This window comes from Megascapheus bottae, chromosome 17 (genome assembly GCF_031878675.1).
Source record: "Megascapheus bottae isolate mThoBot1 chromosome 17, mThoBot2.hap1, whole genome shotgun sequence".
Taxonomy (NCBI): Eukaryota; Metazoa; Chordata; class Mammalia; order Rodentia; family Geomyidae; genus Megascapheus; species Megascapheus bottae.
This window is the reverse complement of record NC_143525.1, coordinates 25,588,741-25,611,707: the sequence shown is the minus strand read 5'-3', so window position 1 is coordinate 25,611,707 and position 22,967 is coordinate 25,588,741. Positions and strand designations below refer to the sequence as shown.

General features: G+C 48.6%; 1 protein-coding gene across 5 annotated transcripts in view; it reads left to right on the top strand.

Annotated features, from left to right (window-relative positions):
• The first annotated feature begins 2,856 nt into the window (after nucleotides 1–2,856).
• Nucleotides 2,857–22,967, top strand: part of Qrich2 (glutamine rich 2) — a 29,956-nt gene continuing 9,845 nt past the window's right edge. For 3 of the 5 annotated variants that reach the window (XM_090350359.1, XM_090350357.1, XM_090350355.1), the window contains exons 1-8: nucleotides 2,857–3,640; nucleotides 3,821–3,919; nucleotides 5,152–5,211; nucleotides 5,568–5,678; nucleotides 13,621–16,042; nucleotides 16,163–16,243; nucleotides 16,274–18,727; nucleotides 20,568–20,653. In XM_090350359.1, coding sequence (XP_090206485.1) covers nucleotides 3,074–3,640; nucleotides 3,821–3,919; nucleotides 5,152–5,211; nucleotides 5,568–5,678; nucleotides 13,621–16,042; nucleotides 16,163–16,243; nucleotides 16,274–18,727; nucleotides 20,568–20,653 — 5,880 coding nt within the window. In that variant the 5' untranslated portion in view covers nucleotides 2,857–3,073. Of the gene's footprint in view, nucleotides 3,641–3,820; nucleotides 3,920–5,151; nucleotides 5,212–5,567; nucleotides 5,679–9,773; nucleotides 9,879–13,620; nucleotides 16,043–16,162; nucleotides 16,244–16,273; nucleotides 18,728–20,567; nucleotides 20,654–22,967 lie in introns of those variants that run through there. The other 2 variants (XM_090350358.1, XM_090350360.1) reach the window with 2 other exon arrangements.

Sequence of the window (22,967 nt, the reverse complement as noted above, 5' to 3'; positions counted from 1 at the left end):
ATAGTCAGAACTTTGAGCACATTGGCTTTTCAACACAAATAAGTTGCATTCTGTTAATGATCCAAGTACAGAGACTTGCACAAAGAACTCAACTATTAAAATAATGAGTGGTGGTGGAGGAAGAGTTGGGATATGAGTGAACAGGAGATCTGGTTCATAATTAATAGGTTGAACAAATGACATAGTACTTAGTATTTTCTGGGCTTCCATCTTTCTTCTGTTGTGAAGAAATTTGGATTTGAAAGCTAAGATTCAAGTCTGAGATTTCCCTCTATATTTCCGGTTACCTTTTTTTTTTTTTTTTTTTTTTTCTCTTTATCTCCAAGGGTAGAGGGGTTCAAATATGTTTTACTTTCACAGAGCTTTGCAGACACTGAAAGCCCTGGACAGGGGATATGCCTCAAAAGAGCCCCCTGGATATAGCTCAGTGGCAAAATGCCTAGCAAGTGCAACATCCTGGGTTCAATCCCCAGTGCCAAAAAAGAAAAAAGACAAGGAAAAAAGCCCCCTGGCTTTAGGTTCCATCCCCAGCACTAAGGAAATTAGAAATGCTAAGCCTGGAGTATGAGACCCTCTGTGTGCTGATTCTGTTAGCTAGTGTAGACGTTGTGGCAGCTGGCATTCTTCTGGGAAGTAACTGAATTTAGAATCAAGTAACAAGTTGTAGAACACCTGCCTAACAAGTACAAGGCCCTGAGCCATGTACAAGGCTCCAGTACAACCAGGTAGGCGGTGGGGGGTGGAGGCAGGGAGGGCAGGAGTTTGGTCTAGTGATAGAGTGCTTACCTAGCATACATGAAGACCCAGGTTCGATTCCTTGGTACCACATACATAGGAAAAGCCAGAAGTGGTGCTGTATTTCAAGTTGTAGAGCTCTAACCTTGAGAAAGCCCAAGGACAGTGCTCACCCTGGATTCAAGCTCCAGAACTGGCAAAAAGAAAAAAATATAGGCAAGAGTATCCAATAGTACAGTCTATCTGGATCCTCAGGTTTCACTTGGTTATCTGCCCTTAAGTTTTCTAACCTAAGCAAAGTGCTAGTTCAGACTAAACTGTGAGTGAGCATTTGCAGGTGCAGTGTAAGGCTCCTTCTGGTGGCTTTGCTCTGTGAATACTCAGGAAACCCTCCTTGCAGATATTCTGCAAGAAGCTCTCCAAATCCCACTGGTCTGCCTGGAAGTAAGCTGGGGGAGCTGGGCTTGGCCACAGGCAGTGTGTTATGGCCATAACTTATAGCCTCTTCTATCTCCTAACTGAAAATGAGTAGCCACTATCCCTTCCCTACTTGATTTTTGGTTGAACAAAATGATACAAGGAGCCTGGCACGGTGGCTCACCCCTTTAATCCTAGCTACTCAGGAGGCTGAGGTCTGAGGATCGAGGTTCAAAGCCAGCTAAGGCACTAAAGAACGTGGGACGCTTATCTCCAATTACTACTAGAAAATGGGAAGTGGGGCTGAGGCTCAAGGGGCAGGGCAGTAGCCTTGAGCTAAAGAGCTCAGGGACCATGACCCTCTTCCCTGCCCCCGCCCCCAGAAAAAAGGAAGGCCTCAAGACGGAACCTCTAGATCCAATACGCTACCTACAGTTGCCATAACACCTGTTCGAATGGGAATGAGGAGTGTGCATGGGCTAGTCCTGTTAAGTAGATCTGGTGTGTGTGCTGTGCTCATGCATATGTGCATAAAAGTGGGCACTACTCCTGGGGTTTGGTCAAGCTCAGGGCCTGGTTGCTGTCACTGAGCTTTTTCTTTTTCTTATTTAATTTTTAAATTACAAAGTTGATGTACAGGGATTACTGTTACATTTCTTGGGCTGGGAGTGTGTCTTAGTGTTAGAGTGCTTGCATAAGTCCTGGCTTCAATTCCTTAGTACAACATAAACAAAAAGTTGGAACTGGAGGTGTGGTAGAGTACTAGCCTTGAGCCAAAGAAGCTCAGGGACAGTGCCCAGGCCCTGAGTTCAATCCCCAAGACTGGCCAAAAAAAGATACTAAAATTTGAATAATTCTCCTGCTTGCATGTCTATAAATATACTCCAAGTGATCACAAGTCACTGAAAACTTCCAGAGCAAAGCAGCAGCATTTCTAACAAGCGTCCGACAAGTAAAAGTCACTAAGAAGTTATTACATTTGACTTATAGGCCACTACTATACAAGGAGCATAACACAATGAAAATGAGCTGCTGAACACAGGGAACCGGGTGCTAGGAGGAGAGAGATTAGAAATTGAAGTAGTAGTAAAAGGAAAATCAAGTTTGAATGCTATGAACACAAAAAGAACATAGTACCAGGCACCGGGCTCCTTCCTATAATCCTAGCTAGTCAGGAGGCTGAGATCTGAGGATCAAGGCTCAAAGCCAGCCAGGAAGGAAAGACTGTGAGATTCTTATCTGCAATTAAAGATAGATTTCTTTTTGGACAATGTCACAGTGTCCCGTGTTCTACTTTTTCCCTGCCATCACCACCCACAAGTTGTATAGTCATTTTCCAGGTGGAGTCTAGTGAATACCACTGCTGCATTTGGCCTAAACTTTTTTACTTTTATCATTGTTTTATTTTGGGGGGGTCGGTTGTGGGGCTTGAACTCTGGGGCTGGGCCTTGTCCCTGAGCTCTTCAGCTCAAGGTAGCACTGGACCTCATGAATCACAGCTCCACTTCTGGCATTTGGGTGGGAGTGCCCTGGACCTTGAGCCGTGTGCCCTGCGCTCCCCTCTTTGTCTGCCAGCCCGCGGGAGCCGCCAGACTCCCAGCGCGTCTTCTCCGCGTGGAACCCTAGGGCGCGCAGGCCCGTGACCCACCGCCAGAGGCGCCCTTGGTTCCAAACGACCGCTGTCCTCGAGCAGGGCGAGGCGAGTGGAGCCCTGGCGGCCGCAGACCTGACCGGGAGCTCCGGTTGCTGGACCCCGCAGGGAGGAGGGAGCTGGTTCTTCTTGAGTCCTTGTTGTCCCCGGGCGGCTGGAAGGGGGACAGGCCCCCCCGTGGGGGGGCCTCGTGGGGTCCCTGCAGGGCCCTGGGGGCGCAGCAAGCAGTGAGGGAGGCCTCGATCGCCGGTTCCCCTGCCGGGACGCACCATGCCACCCATAATGCTGGCCACCAGGGTCTCCCTGCATGAGCTGGTGGACCTGGCCATCGGCACCCCGGAGTTGGGCGCCGTCAACTTCACGGCGCTGCACACGCTCCTTATGTCCATGCTGAAGGTGCTCAACCTTCAGGATGCCACCATCGACTACCAGCCGGTGCTGGCCGAGCGCGGCCGCTCAATGGAGACCGTGGGGTCCCTGGTCAGCACTGCCCCTCCGATGCCGCCCAGAGAGAAAGAGCTGCGCCAGACCGTCAGTGGGATGCCATCGGCGCTGGACACGAAGGTGCAGGACATTGTCTCGCAGGTGGAGCACATTTCCCATCCAGGCGTGCTGGACCAGGAAGCCTTGTGGGGGGACAAGGACATGATGATGGGCACAGGTCCCGCAGAGCCATGGAAAAGGAAGAACCTGGAGGGTTGGGAGGAAACGGCCACGCCCACCACCATTCCAAGTATCCTGGAGTCCCCAACAAAAGCCAAGATAGGGCCACAAGAGGACATGAGGGGCCCCCAGGCCAAGCACTGGAAAGACATCAAGGACTTAGACCCTGAGGAGGTATGTGCCTGCCCCACAGACACTCTGTGTCAAGCTGCCCCCCAGCCCCAGTGGAACTGAGTCCTCACCCCAGAAAGGGATGGAGCCCAGGGCTGGGGAATGGTGGCAACACAGCCTCCCTCCTTCTCCTGCCTGGGTGGATGGGGCCTGGTCCCATACAGTCCTTGCTTTGTTTTACAGACCAAGGAGCTGCTCCAGAACCTTGTAGAAGAAATGAAAACTCTGAAAGAAGCTCAAAGGGCTCAGAAAGTGCCCGAGTTGCCTGAGTTGCAGCCCCTGGTAAGAAGGCCTGGGGCCTCTAGGTTGGAAGCAAAATAACTCCTTTCCCTACCCTTCCTGTCCCTCCATTTCAGATCTACCCATGCAGAGGGGAGTTACCAACTCTTCTAATAGTCTTAGAGTGTTCAGGGTGCCCATGGCTCAGGCCCATAATCCTAGCTACTCATGACGCTGAGATCTGAGGACTGAGTTCCAAGTCAAATTCAAGAGACTCATCTTCAATTAACCAGCAAAAAGCCAGAAGTGAAAGGGCTGGGAGTTTGGCCTACTGGTAGAGTGCTTGCCTAGCATGCACAAAGACCCGGATTCAATTCCTCAGTACCACATACATAGGAAAATCCAGAAGTAGTGCTGTGCCTCAAGTGTACCTCAAGTGGTAGAGCTCTAGCTTTGAGAAAGCCCCAGGGCAGTGCTCAGGCTCTAAGTTCAAGCCCCAGGACTAGCAAAAAAAAAAAAAAAAAGAAATGAAATGTGGCTCAGTAGCTGGAGTGTCAGCCTTGAACTAAAAGGAGAAACACAAGGCCCTGAGTCCAAGTCCTAGTGTCAGCACATAAAAAATAAATAATAAAGACTGGCACAAGTTATAAGAAGCAGATTAAATTGTAGCAATTTACTCAGACCCTCTTTTATTTATTTTTTATTTTTTATAGGTCATGGGGCTTGAACTCTAGGCCTGGGTGCTATCCCTGAGCTCTTCAGCTCAAAGTTACCTCCTTACCCCTTGAGCCACAGCCCCACTTCCAGTTTTCTAGTGGTTAATTGAATATAAGAGTTTCATGGACTTTAGTCCCCAGGCTAGCTTTGACTCATGATCCTTAGATCTCAGCCTCCTGAGTAGCTAGGATTTCAGGTGTGAGCCACTGTGCCTGGCTTGCTTGGACCCTCTTTAAGGGCTTTTTTCTCCATGTGGCACAGACATGCAGACTACTGCTGAAGCCCTTGGTACTTGGTTAGTGAGAGGTAGGGTGGACCTCCTGCCTCAGTTGCCAGAAGGTTCTAATAGTCGCACTACTGCTCAGCACCCCCACTCCCTGCTCCTATTTCCCCTCTTCAGGAAGGGAAAAGCACTGGTGGCTTGACTTGGCAGGCCTGGCAAAATCAGAGAGAAATGAGAAAACATCTTCCCTCAAGACAAGTCCATACACATACTCCTCCCCTGCATGCGGAGTCTGTGTGTGCATGAGGCAACTCAAGAGGGCAGCAGGATGCCCCCTTCTGATCTCTGCTTCCAGGATCTCCTCCAGCGCATTGAGAAAATAGAGAAGCTTCTCGAGGATCGAGATGCAATCTTGGTAATATGGGCCAACTTGGGGACAGGGCCCTGGAGTAGGGTGGGGGATTGTCAGTCCCTCCTCTCTAAGACTGAAATGCGCCCTCTGGGCGGCTGTGTCCCTCCAAGATGATGGAGGGTGGCTCATCCCTCTGCCTCTCCAGGCACTGTTCCAGGACTGTCCTTTCCATCCCTTCTCAGAGATCTGTTAGGGTGCCATGGGAGACGAAGAACCCCCTGCCAAGTCACTGGAACGACAGTGAATTGTCTTGTGGGGGCTAGGGCTGTGAAAATCCTTTGGGTCCAGGTCTCTTCTTATACCTTCCTAGAACTAGACTCTGTGTGTGTGTCCCTGACTTGCCTGTCTGTTACCATCAGGAACAAATAGGCCAGAGGATGAATTCCATTACTGGAGGAGAAGATGCCACCATGGTCACCTGGGAAGACCTGGAGCAAGCTATCAACGATGGCTGGAAGGCCTCACAATTGGTGAGCAGACAGGGGCCTGGGCAGGATCCCCAGCACCTTCCTCTTCTTACCACTACAGGATATGAATATGAATTTTGTTCATAATTCATTGCGGCCCAAGTTCCATATTGCTGATACTTTAAATATTTTTCAACGGGGCACTGGTTGCTCACACCTTTAATCCTAGCTACTCAGGAGTCTGAAATCAGAGGATCCTGGTTTGAAGCCAGCCTAGACAGGAAAGTCCATGAGATTTTTTTTTTTTTTTGGTGGGTCATGGGCTTGAACTTGCCTGGGCCCTGTCCCTGAGCTCTTCAGCTCAAGGCTACTGCCTTACCCTTGAGCCAAGCCCTACTGCCCGTTTTCTAGATGTTAGTTGGATATAAGAGTCTTCAGTCCTTTTGTGCCCGGGTTGGCTTTGAACCTTGATCCTCAGATCTCAGCCTCCTGAGTAGCTAAGATTACAGGCGTGAGCCACCGCACCCAGTTTTTTCTTTTCTTTCTTTCTTTCTTTCTTTCTTTCTTTCTTTCTTTCTTTCTTTCTTTCTTTCTTTCTTTCTTTCTTTCTTTTTGCCAGTCCTGGGGCTTGAACTCAGGCCTAGGCACTGTCCTTGGATACTTTTTGCTCAAAGCTAGTGCTTGGCCACTTGAACCACAGCACCACTTCTGGCTTTTTCTGAGTATATGGTACCAAGGAATGGAACCCAGGTCTTCGTGGATGCTAGGTGAGCACTTTACCACTAGGCTATGCTCCTAGCATATCCAAGAAAACCAAAAATGGAACTGTGGATCAAAATGGTAGAGCACTAGCCTTGAGCAAAAAAGCTCAGTGGAAAAAATTGTCCTGGCCCTGAGTTCAAGCTCCACAACCAACAAAATAAACAAAATTAATACTTTTTTTTTAGTCTTATAATTGCTCCAAGATGACAACCATACAAGTGAGTAGGTCACATTGCTAGAAATGGAGACATGCCCTTTCATTGGGCTAGCTGTTGCTGAAGTTTTCTCTATTGACTATTTCAGCCCAATCTTCTAACATACAGACAGGCAAGAAGTTATTCCTTGACTCTCTACCCACATGATAGGTCATTTAATGCCCAATTAAGTGTGTGAGTGTGTGTGTGAGTGTGAGTGAGTGAGTGAGTGTGCATGCACACATGCAGGCTGGTCTGGAGGTTAGGAGATTAGGCTGAAATGGCTGCTAGGGGAAACAGTTTGGCAATAGCTAGCCCAATCACAAAGGTACATTTCCATTTCCAGCTATGTGTCCTATTCACTTGTGTGACTGTTATCTTGGATTAATTATTATAAAACTGAAAAAATATTTATTTTTTTATTGGTTCAGGAGTTCTAAACTCAGGGCCTGGTCACTCTGCTACTTGAGACACACCCTCACTTCCAGCTTTTTGCTGCTTACTTAAAGAGTTTCACAGACTTTCTTGCCCTAGCTGGCTTCAAACTGCTTCCCTCCATCTCAGCCTCCTGGGTAGTTAGGATTGTTATGTATGAGCCACTAGCCTGGTACCCAAGTTTAGTTTTCATTGCTTCAGTAGTTTTTCAAACTTTATGGTCTGTCCTGAGATACAAAATGTCTGTTGACTTATTCATAGACCAGAGTGACTCATGCCTGAAACCAGTCCCGGGCTTGAGGTCAGGGCTTGAGCACTGTGCTTGGATTTTCTCAAGGCTAGAGCTCTACCACTTGAGCCTCAGCACCACTTCTGGCTTTTTTCTATGTGTGTAATACCGAGGAATCGAACCCAGGTCGTCACACGTGCTAGGCAAGCACGCTACCACTAGGCCAAACTCCTGGCGAGACCCCTGACTTATGGTGACCTTTGTGCATGGGTCAGGTGTCTGTTCTGTTCATCCTGAAACTGCACAGGATAGCTGAAAGGTTTTTAAACCCTTGCTTCATCTGAATATCAGCCTGGTTTTTGTTTTTCAGGGCCTGGGCACTTCCCTGAGCTTTTTTTGTTCGCTCTCTTTGAGCCACAGCACCACTACGGGTTTTCTAGTAATTAATTCGTGATAAGAGTCTCACAGACTTTCCTGCCCAGGCTGGCTTTGAACCTTGGTCTTCAGATCTCAGCCTCCTGAGTTACATGATTACAGATATGGGCCACAGGTGCCCAGAATCCTGGCTTATTTTTGTGTAGCCCTCACAGAGAAGGATTAACTGCCCTGTTGGTCTTTCTACTCTGTGTTTCTCAAAGAGGATCATTCGGGTCTCCATACACAAGCCAGCTAAACCCAGTTCACTGCCCAGAATGAGCCTTTTGGTGCCCTTAAGTGGCCACCCAAGGGAATGCCACATACTGTCGGAATACACTAGGAACCCTGCCAATATCCTAGACAGTTTTCTGAATTCCTAGCCCATCACAGAGGAAGTGCCACAAAAAGAATTGGAAGAAGACCCTTCAAACAAGTACTTGCAAACGAAAATATAGCATCTATTTTTTTTTTTTTTTTGCCAGTCCTGGGGCTTGAACTCAGCGTCTGAGCATTGTCCTTGGGCTTTCTCAAAGCTAGAGTTCTAAAACATGACCCACAGCACTACTACCGGATTTTTCTATGTATCTGGCACCAAGGAATCAAACTCCAGTCTTTGTGCATGTTAAGCAAGCACTCTACCACTAGGCCAAACTCTTGGCCCAACATCCACTTTTTTTTTTGTCAGTCATAGGATTTGTGAACTCTGGGCCTGGACATTGTCCCTGAGCTCTTCAGAGCTCAAGGCTACCTCCCTACCCCTTGAGCCACAGTACCACTTCTAGATTTTTGGTGGGTTAATTGGAGATAAGAGTTTCATGGACTTTAGTCTCTGGGCTGGCTTTGAACCTCTATCCTCAGATTTCAGCCTCCTGAGCAGCTAGGGTTACAGGCATGAGCCACGGTGCCTGGCTTATCTACTTTTTTTAAGGTGATGGGGATGCATCCCAGGACCTGGACTTCCACCCACATAAGCCCAAACTTCTTACCTTATTTATTTATTTATTTATTTATTTATTTATTTTTGTTGGTTATAAGGCTTGAATTCTGGGACTAGGCACTGACCCCCAACTTTTCAGCCCAGTGCTATCACTCGACCACTTTGAGCCATAGTGCCACTTCTGGTTCTGGTAGTTACTTGGAGATAAGAGTAGTGCCCAGGCTGGCTTTGCACCATGATCCTCAGATCTCAACATCCTGAGTAGCTAGGACTATAGGCGTGAGCCACCAGTACCTGGCTTACTTTATTTTTTCAAGCCCTCTTTAAGTATCTAGTGTCATTTCCTCAGGGCAAAGCAGAGAATACTAACAGATTTATAAATAAACACAAACATCTTTAGACAGTTTTGCCAAAGCATCATGTTTATTTGTTTAAAATTGGGTCTGACTATGTAATCTTAAAGTTCAAATCCTCCTGCGTCAGCTCTCCAAGTTCTGGAATTACAGGTGTATACCACCACATCTACACAGCATCATCCATGTATTTTTTTTGCTATTTTTCATAATTGGAAATACTTCCAAAGGTAAATGAGAATCAATATGATCTTTAAGGTATGTGTGTGTGTACGATTTTGAGGATTTAATTCAGTCTTTTATGGGCAAAGCAAGCACTGTGCTAGAGCCTCACATGACAAAAATTTTTTGGTGCTGGTCCTGGGTTTTGCCCTGGGTTTGGGCACTGTCCCTGAGCTTTTTGTTCAAGGATAGCACTCTACCATTTGAACTACAGCTTCATTTCTGGTATTTTGTGGCTATTGGAGATAAAAAGTCTCATGACTTTCCTACCCCAGCTGGCTTCAAAACTCCTTCCCCAGATCTTAGCCTCCTAAGTAGCTAGGAATTTACAGGTGTGAGTCACTAGCACCCAGCATGAAAAGATTTTTGAGAAGCAGGACGATGAGCAGGTATAGTGAAAGCTTGTGCCACTGCATGTAGCCAATGTCAGGACTGTCCAATGGGGAGGTGGGGGGGGGCACACATAGCAATAATAATTGAAGGGTGGGTGGGTCCTAGACAGGAACAGGATGTCAGGACTTTGCATCCAGGTGGGTTTTGGTGGACAATGGAACTCTGAGATGATTATGATGCAGACCTGCAGAGAGTCAGGGTGGGTGGGCCGAGGCAGCAGCACACCCTGGTTAACCTGGGGAAAGGAGCTTGGCTATGGTGCTTCCTTCCTGGCAGCCAACAGCTCAGAAATCTCGCTCTGGCCGGGAGTTTGGCCTAGTGGTAAGAATGCACAAAGACCCAGGTTTGATTCCTTGGTACCACATACATAGAAAAAGCCAGAAGTGGTGATGTGGCTCAAGTGGTAGAATGCTAACCTTGAGAAAGGCCAAGGACAGTGCTCAGACCCTGAGTTCAAGCCCAGGACTGGCAAAAAAAAAAAAAAAAAAAAAGTTAGATCTAACATGAAGGTGCCTATTCCAGGCAGGGCTTGAGTAGTAGGGTACATACTGGTCAGCTCTTCCCAAAAGCCCTTTCCAAGGATATCTTTTCTTTTGGCAGCACTGGGGTTTGAACTCAGGATCTTGTGCTTGCTAGGTTAGTTGTTGAAATAGGGTCTCACTTTATGCCTGAGTGGGCCTGGAATATGACCCTCCTGTTTGTGCTTCCCTCATATCTGGGATAATAGCCACATACCACTGGGTCCAACTATTGTTTGAGATGGAGTGTCCTGAACTGTTTTTATTCAGCCTGGCACCCACCTCTACCTCCAAAGCCAGGATTACAGGCCTGGGGCCCCTGCACCTGGTCTTAAGAGAGTTTTCTTTTCTTTTTTTTTTTTCTCAGTTGTAGGGATTGAACGCAGGACCTAGGTGCTGTCCCTAAGCTCTTTTGCTAACACTATACCATATTTTCTAGTGGTTAACCGGAGATAAGAGTCTCACAGACTTTCCTACCCAGGCTAACTTTGAACTATGATCTTCAGATCTGGGCCTCCTGTGTAGCTGGGATTACAGGTGTGAGCCACCAATGCCTGGCTCAAGGGAGTTTTCTAATGACTATCTGGGCACTTCTTCATGGCTTTATTCTTAGATCCCAAGATGACCATGGTAGGATTAGGATTTTCCAAGTCTTCCTCCTCATTTTCTTCTCCTGATATAAAGGAACAAAAGATGCTAGTGTCAGTGGCTCACATCTGTCATGAGAGGCTGAGATCGGAGGCTCAAGATTTAAAGCCAGCCTGGGCAGATAGTCTATGAGACTTACATTCAATTAGCCAGCAAAAAGTTAGAAGTGGAGCTGTGGCTCAAGCACCAACCTTGGAACACACACACACACACACACACACACACACACACACACACACACACCACAGAAATTGTAATTGTAGACAAAAGCATGGCAGCACATGCCTTAGCTCCAGCACTTGGGAGAATCCTGAGTTTAAGAGCAGCCTGGTCTATTATCTGTCTCAAAAACAAGGTAGCCAATGAGAATCAATCTGGCCCCGGTGCTTTCTGGACTTGCAGGTAGTTAGCTAACCAGCCTTGAGCAGTCTGCTCACATGTGTACTGACAGTGTCTGTGCTGCTGCTAGAGGGGCTTTTTGTACCTCCATTCATTCTGCTCCTCTATATTGTGAGTTCTAGCTGCCTAAGCTTTCCTTAATGCTAGCTTCTGTGCCCTCACTACAGCGCAGCCAACAGCTTTCACCCAGCAGTAAGCCAAAGAGATGAAGGGCTCATGCTGCTGTTTCTCCATGTTCCATCCTTTGGTACCTAATACCTAGCACTGGAACACTTGCTGTTTCAGCACTGTTGGGATTTGAGCTTTTCTTCATTTTGGTTGCTACAAAGAGGACAAGTCTGATCCTTGTTCCATCTCCCTCTTGGCTGGAAATAAAAATGCCCCATATTTGATTTGCTGTGTATTTTTTTGTCACCATCACATGGCATGGCTGTGCCCTAAGCACAGCTGTAAGCTATGCTTCAGCCCCACTCTCCTCTCTCTGTCTTGGCATCCTCCGGGGCAGCCCCTACGGAATTTTCAGGAGTAAGGGACTGCTCATTTACAAGTGTGTTCATCTGCTGTGCACTTTTACCATCAGCAAGGGACCAACAATAAGGCAGACTATTTTTGTGCCAGTTCTGTGCCTTGAACTCAAGGCCTCATGCTCTTACTTGGCTTTTTCACTCATGGCTGATGCTCTACCATCTGAGCCACAGCTCCATTTCCAACATTTTGATGATTAACTGGATAGAAGAATCTCACAGACTTTCCTGCCCAGGCTAATTTCAAACTGTGATCTTTAGAGTTCAGCTTCCTATGTAGCTAGGATTTACAGGCCTGAATCACCCATACCTGGACAAACTTTTATTTTATTTATTTGCCAGTTCTGGGGCTTGAACTCTGCGTCGAAGAACTATCTCTGAGCCTTTTTTTTTTTTTGCCAGTCCTGGACTTGAGTTCAGGGTTTGAGCACTCTACCACTTGAGCCTCAGTGCCACTTCCAGCTTTTTTTCTATGTATGTGGTACCGAGGAATCGAACCCGGGTCTTCGTGCATGCTAGGCAAGCACTGTACCACTAGGCCAAACTCCCAGCCACTCTGAGCTTCTTTTTGCTCAAGGCTGACTCTACCACTTGAGCCACGGTGCCACTTCTGGCTTTTTCTGTGTATATGGTACTGGAGAATCGAATGCAGGGCTTCATGCATGATAGGCCAAACACTCTACTGCTAAGACACATTCCCAGACCCCTGGCCAAACTTTATACTTAAATTTAAAGAATGACTTTCATTCTTTATTCAGTGAAAGTCCAGAGAAGGTGTCAATTCCTCCTCCTGTCTTTTATGAAGGAAATTCCTTGTGTAGGGTGTAAATAGGCTGATTTTCAGAAACCTGGGAAATTACATGTTAGGGTATAAATAGGCTGATTTTTAGAAATCTGGGAACCTGGGGCTTAGTGGTAGAGTGCTTGCCTAGTATGCATGAAGCCCAGGGTTCAATTTCTCAGTGTCACCTAAGCAGAAAAGCTGGAAGTAGTGCTGTGGCTTAAGTAGTAGAACAGCAGCCTTTAATACAGAAAGGCTCAGGGACTGTGTTCAGGCCCTGAATTCAAGCCTCATGACTGGCAAAAGAGAGAGAGAGAGAGGGGGGGGGGGGAAGGAAGGAAAAAACTGGTAACCTGCAAGAAAGTGAACATTTCTTCCAGCTTGGCTTTTTGTATTTGTATTTGTTTTTGTTTTTTAGACATTTATGAGGCTTGAATTCAGCATCTGGGCATGTCCCTGAGCTCTTAAGCTCAAGGCTACCACCCTACCCCTCGGCCTGGGGATTGTCCCTGAGCTCTTCAGCTTAAGACTACTGCCCTATCCTTGAGCCAAGCCCTACTTCCTGTTTTCTGAAGGTTAATTGGAGATAAGAGTCTGGGAAGCCTGGGTTGTCTTTGATCCTCAGATCTCAGCCTCCTCAGTAGGATTACAGACATGAGCCACCATGCCCAACTGAACTTTTTTTTTTCTTTTTCCTTTTTGCCTGTCCTGGGCTTAAGCTCAGGCCCTGAGCACTGTCCTTGCATTTTTCTCAAGGCTGGAACTCTACCACTTGAGCCTCAGCACCACTCCCGGCTTTTTTCTATATATGTAGTACCGAAGAATCGAACCTGGTTCTTTGTGCATGCTAGGCAAGCACTCTACCACTAGGCCAAACTCCTGGCCACCCAACTGAACTAAGCTAAGCACTCTACTCTTTGAGCTACAGTGCCATAAATGGCTGTGTGTGTGTGTATGTGTGTGTGTGCGTGTGTGTGTGTGTCCATGTGTGTGTGTGTGCGCGTGCTCACTCGCTGTAATTAATTGAAGATAAGAGTCTTATGACATTTCTTGCCCAAATGGCATTGAACTACAATTCTCAGATCTCAGCCTCCTGAGTAGCTAGGATAACAGGCATGAGCCACCAGAACCTGACTCCTTTCTATATTCTTTTTGATTTCTAATGATGTATTTCCTTCTTCCTCTTCACCCAGGGCTCAGAGCTATCCACAGATGTGAGTAAGCGCAGAATGTCATCTTCCATCGATATTTCCACTGTACCTACTGGCAAGGTCACAAGTACTGACCAGGCCATGGGTGCTGCTGGTGTCCCACATGTCCCCTCTGAAAAAGCTATTGGCAAACAATTGGGCAGAGCTTCCTCTGCTGTAGCTCCTGGCCAAGAACAACCCCCACAGGCTCTCGATGAAGCTGGTGGCCCCCAACCCCAGAAACCTCCTGTAGCCCAGGCTGATCATCGCAAAGCTAGAGAACCATCTGCCACAACACACCTAAGAAGAGACGAACAAGATGCACATCCCGGTGCCAATCAACAGGACTTATCCTTAGCCAGACAGCCACAGCCTTATGCACAACCAGATCAGCAAGCAAGGGTGCCCATTGGTCTGAGTCAAGTCTACCAGAGGCCAGATCAGCCCAGATTAGGGGCACCTAGCAAGGATCAGCTAGGAAGGCCCAGTGCTGATGCTGTCCGCCCACACCGTGGCACACCCCATACTCTGGGTCACCCTGGTATGCTACCACCTCAAATAGGTGCTCAGGGATTTGTTACACCTGGCATGGATCAGATTGGTATGATACCATCAGTGGTACCTGGCAGTGATCAAGTAGGCTTGCAACTTCCTGGTATAGACCAGTTTGATATGGTTCCCCTTGGTGCATATCAACCTGGCATGGCATTTCCTGGCATGGGCCAACAAGCTGCCATGCAGGAAAGTGGTAGGGGAGTACTCGGAATGGATCAGTCTGGGTTGATTACAATGGGCATTGATCAGAATGGTTTTGTAATGTATGGCACAGATGAGCAAAGACTGGTCCCCCTTGGTACAGATCAATATGGACGGCCTCTACCTCTTACAGATCAGTATGCTTTTATGCCTCCCGGCTTGATGCCCACTAGTGTGGATCAACAAGGTTTTACACAGCCCAGTTTGGAAGCCTCTGGCTTCATACAGCCTGGCACAGGTGGGGATTTAGTGCAGGCTGGTGAAGATCAAGGTGGTTTGGTACAGCCTGGCACAGGCAAGCATGTTCCTATGCCTCCTGGTGCAGGTCAGCCTGGCTTGGTCCAATCCGGTGCATATTTACCTAGTATGACACAACTTGGTCCAGATCAGGATGGTTTAGTGCAGTCTGGCACAGGTCTGCCTGGCTTGATGCAGCCTGGTGCATATCCACCTAGTTTGGTGCAGCCTGGTGCTGTTCCACGTGGTTTGGTCCAGCCTGGTACAGTTCATTATGGTTTGGCACAGCCTGGTGCAGCTCAGCTTGGTTTGGTACCGGCTGGCAGAGGTCAACCTGGATTGATGCTACCTGGTACATATCCACCTGACTTGGTACAGCCTGGTGTAGTTCTGCCTCGTGCAATTCCACGTGCTTTGGTGCAGCCTGGTGCAGTTCTGCAAGGTTTGGTGCCACCTGGTGCAGTTCCACGTGGTTTGGTGCAGCCTGGTGCAGAACAGCTTGGTGTGGTGCAGCCTGGTACAGAGCAGGTTGGTGTGGTGCAGCCTGGTGCAGTTCCACATGGTGTGATGCAGCCCAGTGCAGAGCAGGTTAGTGTTGTACAGCCCGGTGCAGAGCAGGTTGGTGGGGTACAGCCCAGTGCAGTTCCACACGGTGTGGTGCCACCCAGTGCAGAGCAGGCTGGTGTGCAGCCCGGTGCAGTTCCACGTGGTGTGGTGCAGCCCAGTGCAGTTCCACGTGGTGTGGTGCAGCCCGGTGCAGAACAGCTTGGTATGGTTCTGCCTGGTGCAATTCCATTTGGTATGCCACCCGGTGTAGTTCCACGTGGTTTGGTGCAGCCTGGTGCAGAGCTGCTTGGCATGGTGCAGCCTGGTGCAGAGCGTCTTGGTTTTGTGCAACCTGGTGCTGTTCCACGTGGTTTTGTGCAACCTGGTGCTGTTCCACGTGGTTTTGTGCAGCCTGGTGCAGTTCCACAGGGTTTTGTCCAGCCTGGTGCAGTTCCAGGTAGTGTGATGCAGCCCAGTGCAGAGCAGCTTGGTATGGGGCAGCCCAATGCAGAACAGTCTGGTGCCATTCCACGGGGCTTGGTACAACCTGGTGCCATTCCACGGGGCTTGGTACAGCCTGGTCCAGTTCCACGGGGTTTTGTGCAGCCTGGTGCAGTTCCACATGGTTTAGTGCAGCCCAGTGCAGAGCAGCTGGGTGTGATACAGCCCAGTACAGAGCAGCTTGGTATGATGCAGCCTGGTGCAGAACAGCCTGGTTTGGTTCAACTTGGTGCTGTTCCACAGGGTTTTGTGCAGCCTGGTGCTGTTCCACGGGGTTTTGTCCAGCCTGGTGCCGTTCCACGGGGTTTTGTGCAGCCTGGTGCCGTTCCACGGGGTTTTGTGCAGCCTGGTGCCGTTCCACGGGGTTTTGTGCAGCCTGGTGCAGGTCCACAGGGGTTGATGCAGCCTGGTGCAGAGCAGCTTGGTTTTGTGCATCCCGATGCAGTTCAGCATCGTTTGGTTCAGCCTAGTGCAGAGCAGCTTGGTTTGGTGCAGCCTGGTGCAGTTCGGCATAGTTTGGTGCAGCTCGGTGCAGTTCCACGTGGCTTGGTGCAGCCCAGTGCAGTTCCTCAGGGTTTGGTGCAGCCTGGTGCAGATCAGCATGGTTTGGTGCAGCCTGGTGCAGATCAGATACAACCTGATGCAGATCAAAGTGATTCTGTACAGATTGATGCAGATCAGCAAGGTATGGTACAAATTGGTGCAGTTCCACGTGGTTTGGGACAGCCTGGTGCAGTTCCACGTGGTTTGGGACAGCCTGTTGCAGTTCAGCGTGGTTTGATGCAGCTCGGTGCAGTTCCACGTGGCTTGGTGCAGCCTGGTGCAGGTCCTCAGGGTTTGGTGCAGCCTGCTACAGATCAGCGTGGTTTGGTGCAGCCTGATGTAGATCAGATACAACCTGGTGCCCATCAGAGTGGTTTTGTACAGACTGGTGCAGATCAGCACGGTATGGTACAAATTGGTAGAGTTCCTCGTAGCGTGGGACAGCCTGGTGCAGTTCAGCATGGTTTACAGCCTGGTGCAGATCCATCTGGGTTGGTGGAACCTGGTGTAGATCAGACTGGGTTTGTCTACCCTGAAATGGATCAGGATGGGCTGATTCAACTTGGGGAAGTTCCTAGTGGCAGGGCACAAGCAGGTGCATATTCACCTGAAATGATGCAGCCTGGTATGTATCCTGGTACAGACCCACATAGCTGGGTTCAACCTGGTATAGATCAACATGGTTTAGTCCAGCCAAGAGCTGATCAGCATGGCTTGGGATGGCCTAGTACAGCACAGCAATATTTAGTCCAACCTGGCACAGGGCAACCTGGTCTGTCTCCTCTGGGTCAGTTTGATTGGACACAACCTGAAATGGATCAACGTGGTTTGGTGCAACCTGGTGCAGATGAAAGTGATTTGGCACAATCTGGAATAGATCAGCCTTCTTTGGAATCACCTGGTGCAGTTGAGCCTGGTTTGGAACCACCTGGTGGAGTTCAGCGTGGTTTGGAACCACCTGGTGCGGTTCAGCATGGGTTGGTACCCCCTGGTGCAGGTCAGCATGGTCTGGTACCACCCAGTGCAGTTCAGCGTGGTGTATGGCAACCAGGTATGTACCCCCCTGGTTTAGCACTACCTGGTGCAGTTCAGCCTGGTTTTAGGCAACCAGGTATGTATCCACATGGCTTGACACCACTTGGGGCAGATCAGCGTGGCCTTGTACCACCTGGTGCAGACCAGGGTGATTTAGTTCAAGCAGGTAGGGATCAGGGTGTATTGGTACCACCTGGTGTAGATCAGAGTGGTTTGATGCAACCAGGTACAGACCAGGGTGTTTTGATGCAACCTGGCGCAGCTCAGCCTGCTCTGGTACCACCTGGCACAGCTCGGCCTGCTCTGGCACCACCTGGCGCAGCTCGGCCTGGTCTGGTGCCTCCTGGTGAAGCTCGGCCTGGTCTGGTGCCACCTGGTACAGTTCGGCCTGGTCTGGTGCCACCTGGTATAGCTCGGCCTGGTCTGGCACCCCCTGGTGCAGCTCGGCCTGGTCTGATGCCGCCTGGTATAGCTCAGCCTGGTCTGGTGCCGCCTGGTGCAGCTCAGCTTGGTCTGGTGCCACCTGGTGCAGCTCGGCCTGGTTTGGTGCAACCAGGTATGTATCCACATGGTTTGGTACCACCTGGTGCAGCTCAGCGAGGTTTGATGCAACCAGGTACGTATCCACGTGTTTTTATACCACGTGGTGTAGCTCAGCGAGGTTTGATGCAACCAGGTATGTATCCACGTGCTTTTATACCACGTGGTGCAGCTCAGCGAGGTTTGATGCAACCAGGTATGTATCCACGTGGTTTGGTGCCAGCTGGTATGGATCAGAGAAGTTTGGAGCAGGTTGAAATAGTTCAGGATGGTTTGGTACCACCTGTCATGGAGCGGCGTGGTTTGGTACCACCACGTCCAAGTCAGCAACATTCAATGGAACCAGAAAGATATCCGCAAGGTTGGGTGAGACCTGGTATAGATCAGAGTGGTTCAGCAGTACGTCATCATGCACAAAAACCTACTTTGGCCCCATACGGCACATATCCTCCAGGTTTAGTGCAGCCTGGTCTGAGAGAATTCAGGACAGATCAACGAGGTGTGATGGCACGGGACACAGAGCATCGTGATTTCCCAGCATCCCAGACAGATTCTGGTTTAGACCAGCCAACTGTAATGCAGAAGGGCCCAGAAGCAGTTGTCTTAGTTCAACAAAACGTGGCTGGCCAGTCAGGTCTGGATTTGACCAGACAATCTGCCTCAGTCCAAGGTGGACTTCCACTGTGGACAATCCCCAGCCTAGACGCCAGGAGTCGTGACGCAGTTAGCTATCTCCAGCGACGCTCATCAGAAAGGATGGAAGGCCGCAGTGATCGCCAGGATTCACTGGATAAGCTAGCTCCTTTCTTCCCCATGGCAGTGGAGACATTTCGTCTCTTGGGAGAACTCATTGGCCTCTATATGGAGTTTAAGGAAAGTATGAAGGAGCTGAAGGACGAAGAAGCCGGACAAACTGAGATGGAGAAGCTCCAGTACATGATCAGTGTGATGAGTGGGTACCACTAGCTGGTAGAAAGACTCTTCTTCCTCCTCCTCTTTTTTTTTTTTTTTTTTTTTGGTGCGGGGGTGGGGGGGATGGCAGTTCACATTCTCAGGGCTTAAACTCAGGCCCTGGGCACTGTCCGTGAGCCTCTTTGTGCTCAAAACTAGAACTTTTCTACTTTGAGCCACAGCTCCACTTTTGCTTTTTTTTTTTTTTTCCTGAGTAGTTTATTGGAGATAAGAGTCTCACAAACTTTTCTGTCCAGGCTGGTTTTGAACCGTGATCCCCAGATCTCAGCCTCCTGAGTAGCTAGGATTGCCAGCATAAGCCACCTGAGCCAGGCTTTGTCTTCATTTTAAGTAGATCTCATGCTTTTCTCTTCCTGCCTTAACCCTTGGCTAATGGACTAGTGGATTACTTCTTGACCCTGAGAACAGCATGTCTGTTCCCAGACCTCCTGGGTTCTCTCCTGCCTTCTCCCTCTGAACAAAGAGCTGGCAAAGGCTAGAAGGAATGCAACAGAATCAGAGGCCTTGGGAGAAGGAGGAAATAGATCCTCAGGTCTTTGTTAGGGCCCCTGGAGAGTGGCTGGGCTAAGCGGAAACCATGGCATTGAGAGGAAAGTGGGGAAGAGAGTGTTAAAGAATGAAGCCTAATATTTGCCCACCATGACTTTAGCAGTGTACAGGCACCGGTGGCTCACATCTGTAATCCCAACTAATGGGCGGGCTAAGATCTGGGAATCACAGTTCGAAGCCAACCTAGGGTAGAAAAGTCCCTGAGACTCTTATCTCTAAATAACCAGCAAAAACAACCAGAAGTGTAAGTGTGGTTCAAGGTATTGTGCCAGCCTTGAACAAAAAAGCCAAGCAAGAGCTCAAGCCTCAGTGCTAGCACAAAAAAGAGAAGAGTTTAGCAGTGGGTAGAAAAGTGGGTGAGAGGCATCCAAGCTCTTTAGGCTGTTGGCGGTAGGTATTAGTATTTGCAGCTGGTTTTAATTTATGAATATCAGTTTATCAACAGTACTCTCCCCATCATCTTACCCCATTGTCCCAGTTACTGGGGAAAGGATAAAGCGATATGTCCAATTGCCAGGCTTCTGTGGCTCCTGCCTGTAATCCTAGTTACTCAAGAGGCTGAGATCTGAGGACTGCAGTTCAAAGCCAGCCTGGGCAAGAAAGTCCATAAGGTTCTTTTTTTTTTTTTTTTTTTTTTTGCCACTCTCAGGGTTTGAACTCAGGACCTGGGCACTGTCTTTTGCTCTAGGCTAGCACTTTACCACTTGAGCCACGGCACCACTTCTGGCCTGTGTGTATGGTATTGAGGAACTGAACCTAGGGCTTCATGCATGCTAGACATTCTACCACTAAGCCACATTCCCAGCCCCATAAGTTTTTTTTTTTTTTTGCCAGTCCTGGGCTTGAGCTCAGGGCCTGAGCACTGTCCTTGGACTTTCTCAAGGCTAGAGCTCTACCACTTGAGCCTTAGCACCACTTCCAGCTTTTTTCTATGTATGTGGTACCGAGGAATCGAACCCGGGTCTTCATGCATGCTAGGCAAGCACTTTAACCACTAGGCCAAACTCCCGGCCCCCCATAAGTTTCTTATATCCAATTTATCCACCAAAAAAATTCAGAAGTAGAGCTGCGACTCAAGTGCCAGCCTTGAATAATAAAGCATAGGAACAGTGTCCAAGCTCCAATACCAGCACAAGATAGAAACAGAGATGATAGAGTGACAGACACGTCCTTCTGTTGTCTGAAGTGTTTCACTATGGGGCTGGAATTGGTGAGTGGGGGCCCAGGAAGCCTGCTATCTCCTCTCACAATGGGGCTCCTATTTTTCACAGTCAAAAAGAAAATTCCGGATAACCTTGACGAACAGCTGAAGAGCATAAGGATCTTGGCCAAAGAAATTAAACAAGAGAAGATAAAAGTATGTAAGGAAGGCTCAGCCTCCTAAGCTGCTTGTGTGTGTGCGTGTGCGCGAGTGTGTGTGTGTGTGTGTGTGTGCACACGCCTGTGCCTTTGTCTATGTGGCATGTGTATATGTATGTGTGTGCCTGTGGGTGCACACATGGCACGTGTGTGTATGTACATGTGTGCATATGTGTGTGTGGTATGCTGATTCTAAGACTTGAACTCAGGGCCTGGGCACTGTCCCTTCGATTGTTCAGTCAAAGCTACTTGAGCCACAGTTCTCCTTCCAGTTTTTTGGTGGTTTATTGGAGATAAGAGCCTCACCATTTCCTGCCTGAGCTGGCTTTAAACTAAAATCCTCAGACTTCAGCTGCCTGAGTAGCTAGGATTACAGGTATGAGCCACCAGTGCCTAACTCCTTGGATTTTTAGAGTGAATCTTAACACTTACAATTTGTGCTTTGATGGATCACATAGTCCCTTCTCCATATACTGTTAGCTCACTGGTTACTTTCCGTCCCACCAGGTAGGAAGTGCACCCAGCACCATCGTGTCCATTTCTGTATCTAGAAATAGATACTCAATGCTATGATAATATAAGGGCTGGACATCGGGGTACATGTTTATAATCCTAGCATGAGGCAGACTTATATAGGAGGATTGTGGTTCAAGGACAGCCCTGGGTAAAAGTGCAACTTTATGTAAAAAATAATTAAAGCAGAAAATAACTGAAGGCATTACTGAAGTGATAGAGCACCTGCCTGTGAGTTCAAACTCTAGTACTGCCAGAAAAGAAAGGGGGCTGGTAGGGAAATGCTGCTAGGAAATACCTTGCTTGTGGCTCACACCTGTGATCCTAGTGACTCAAGAGGCTGAGATCTGAGGATTGTGGTTCAAAGCCAGCCTGGGCAGGAAAGTCCATGAGACTATCTCTAATTAATCACCAGAAAACCATAAGTGGTGCTTTGGCTCAAAGTCATAGATACCGTCCTTGAGCAAAAGAGCTCAGGCCCTGAGTTCAAACTCCACATACCTCCCCCAAAATGCTGTAAGTGGAGATGTGGCAAGTGCTAGCCTTGAGTGAAAAAGCAGAATAAAAGGGCTGGGAGTGTAGCCTAGTGGTAGAATGCTCCCCTTGCATGCATGAAGCCTTGGGTTCAATTCCCTGGTTCCATATACACAGACAAAAGCTGGAAGTGGCGCTGTAGCTCCAGTGGCAAGAAGCTAGCCTTGAGCAAAAAGTGTCCAAGAGGCCGGGTGCAGTGGCTCACCCCTGTAATCCTAGTGACTCAGGAGGCTAAGATCTGAGGATCGTGGTTCAAAGCCAGCCTGGGCACGAAAGTCCGTGGGACTCTTTATCTCCAATTAACAACTAGAAAACAGGAAGTGGTGCTGTGGCTCAAGGGGAAGAGCGTAACCTTGAGCTAAAGAGCTCAGGAACAATACCCTGGCCCAGAGTTCAAGCCCCACGACTAACCAAAAAAAGTGTCCAAGGACAGTGCTCAGGCCCTGAGTACAAACCCTAAGACTGGCAAAAATATGCAATTAAATAATTTCTTTAAATCTTAAAAGAAACACAAAGCCCTGAGTTCAAGCCCTAGTACCAACACACACACAAACACAAACACATAGAGGATATTGCTTGGCCAATAAAAAGACCTAACCGGGTATGATGGCTCATGCCTGTAATACTAGCTAATCAGGAGGCTGAGATCTGAGTATCAAGGTTCAAAGCCAGCCCGGGCACAAAAGAACTCTTATCTCCAATTAACCTCTAGAAAAATGGGAAGTGGGGCTTGGCTCAAGGGTAGGGAGGGTGGTAGCCTTGAGCTGAAGAGCTCAGAGACAGCGGGCCTGGGTGAGTTCAAGTCGTATGCCCCCACAAAATAAGAACAAAAACCTATGGTCCTTTCATCATGTGTGGCAGCCCTGAAGCCTGACTTGGGATTTTTGGGGTTGGGGGCCAGAAGGCATTGCAAGAGGCTGCTATGCCTTCAGCCGTCCCCTGTGCTGTTTTATGTAATAGTGGGGTGACTAGTTAAGTAAAGACACCTAGATTTGTTGCTGTTTTGTTTTTTTTTCCTCCCAATTCCAGGGCTAGAACTCAGGGCCTGAGCACTGTCCTTGAACTTTCCCAAGGTTAGAGCTTTACCACTTGAGCCACTGCACCATGTCCACCCTTTTCTATGTATGTGGTATTGAAGAATGGAACCAGGGTCTTCGTGCATGCTAGGCAAGACTCCTGGCCTGACACTTGAATTTTTGTCAGGTAGTATTAGATAAGGAATAACAAATGGGGAAGGGCCTTCCCAGGATTTCCCTACCTGAACC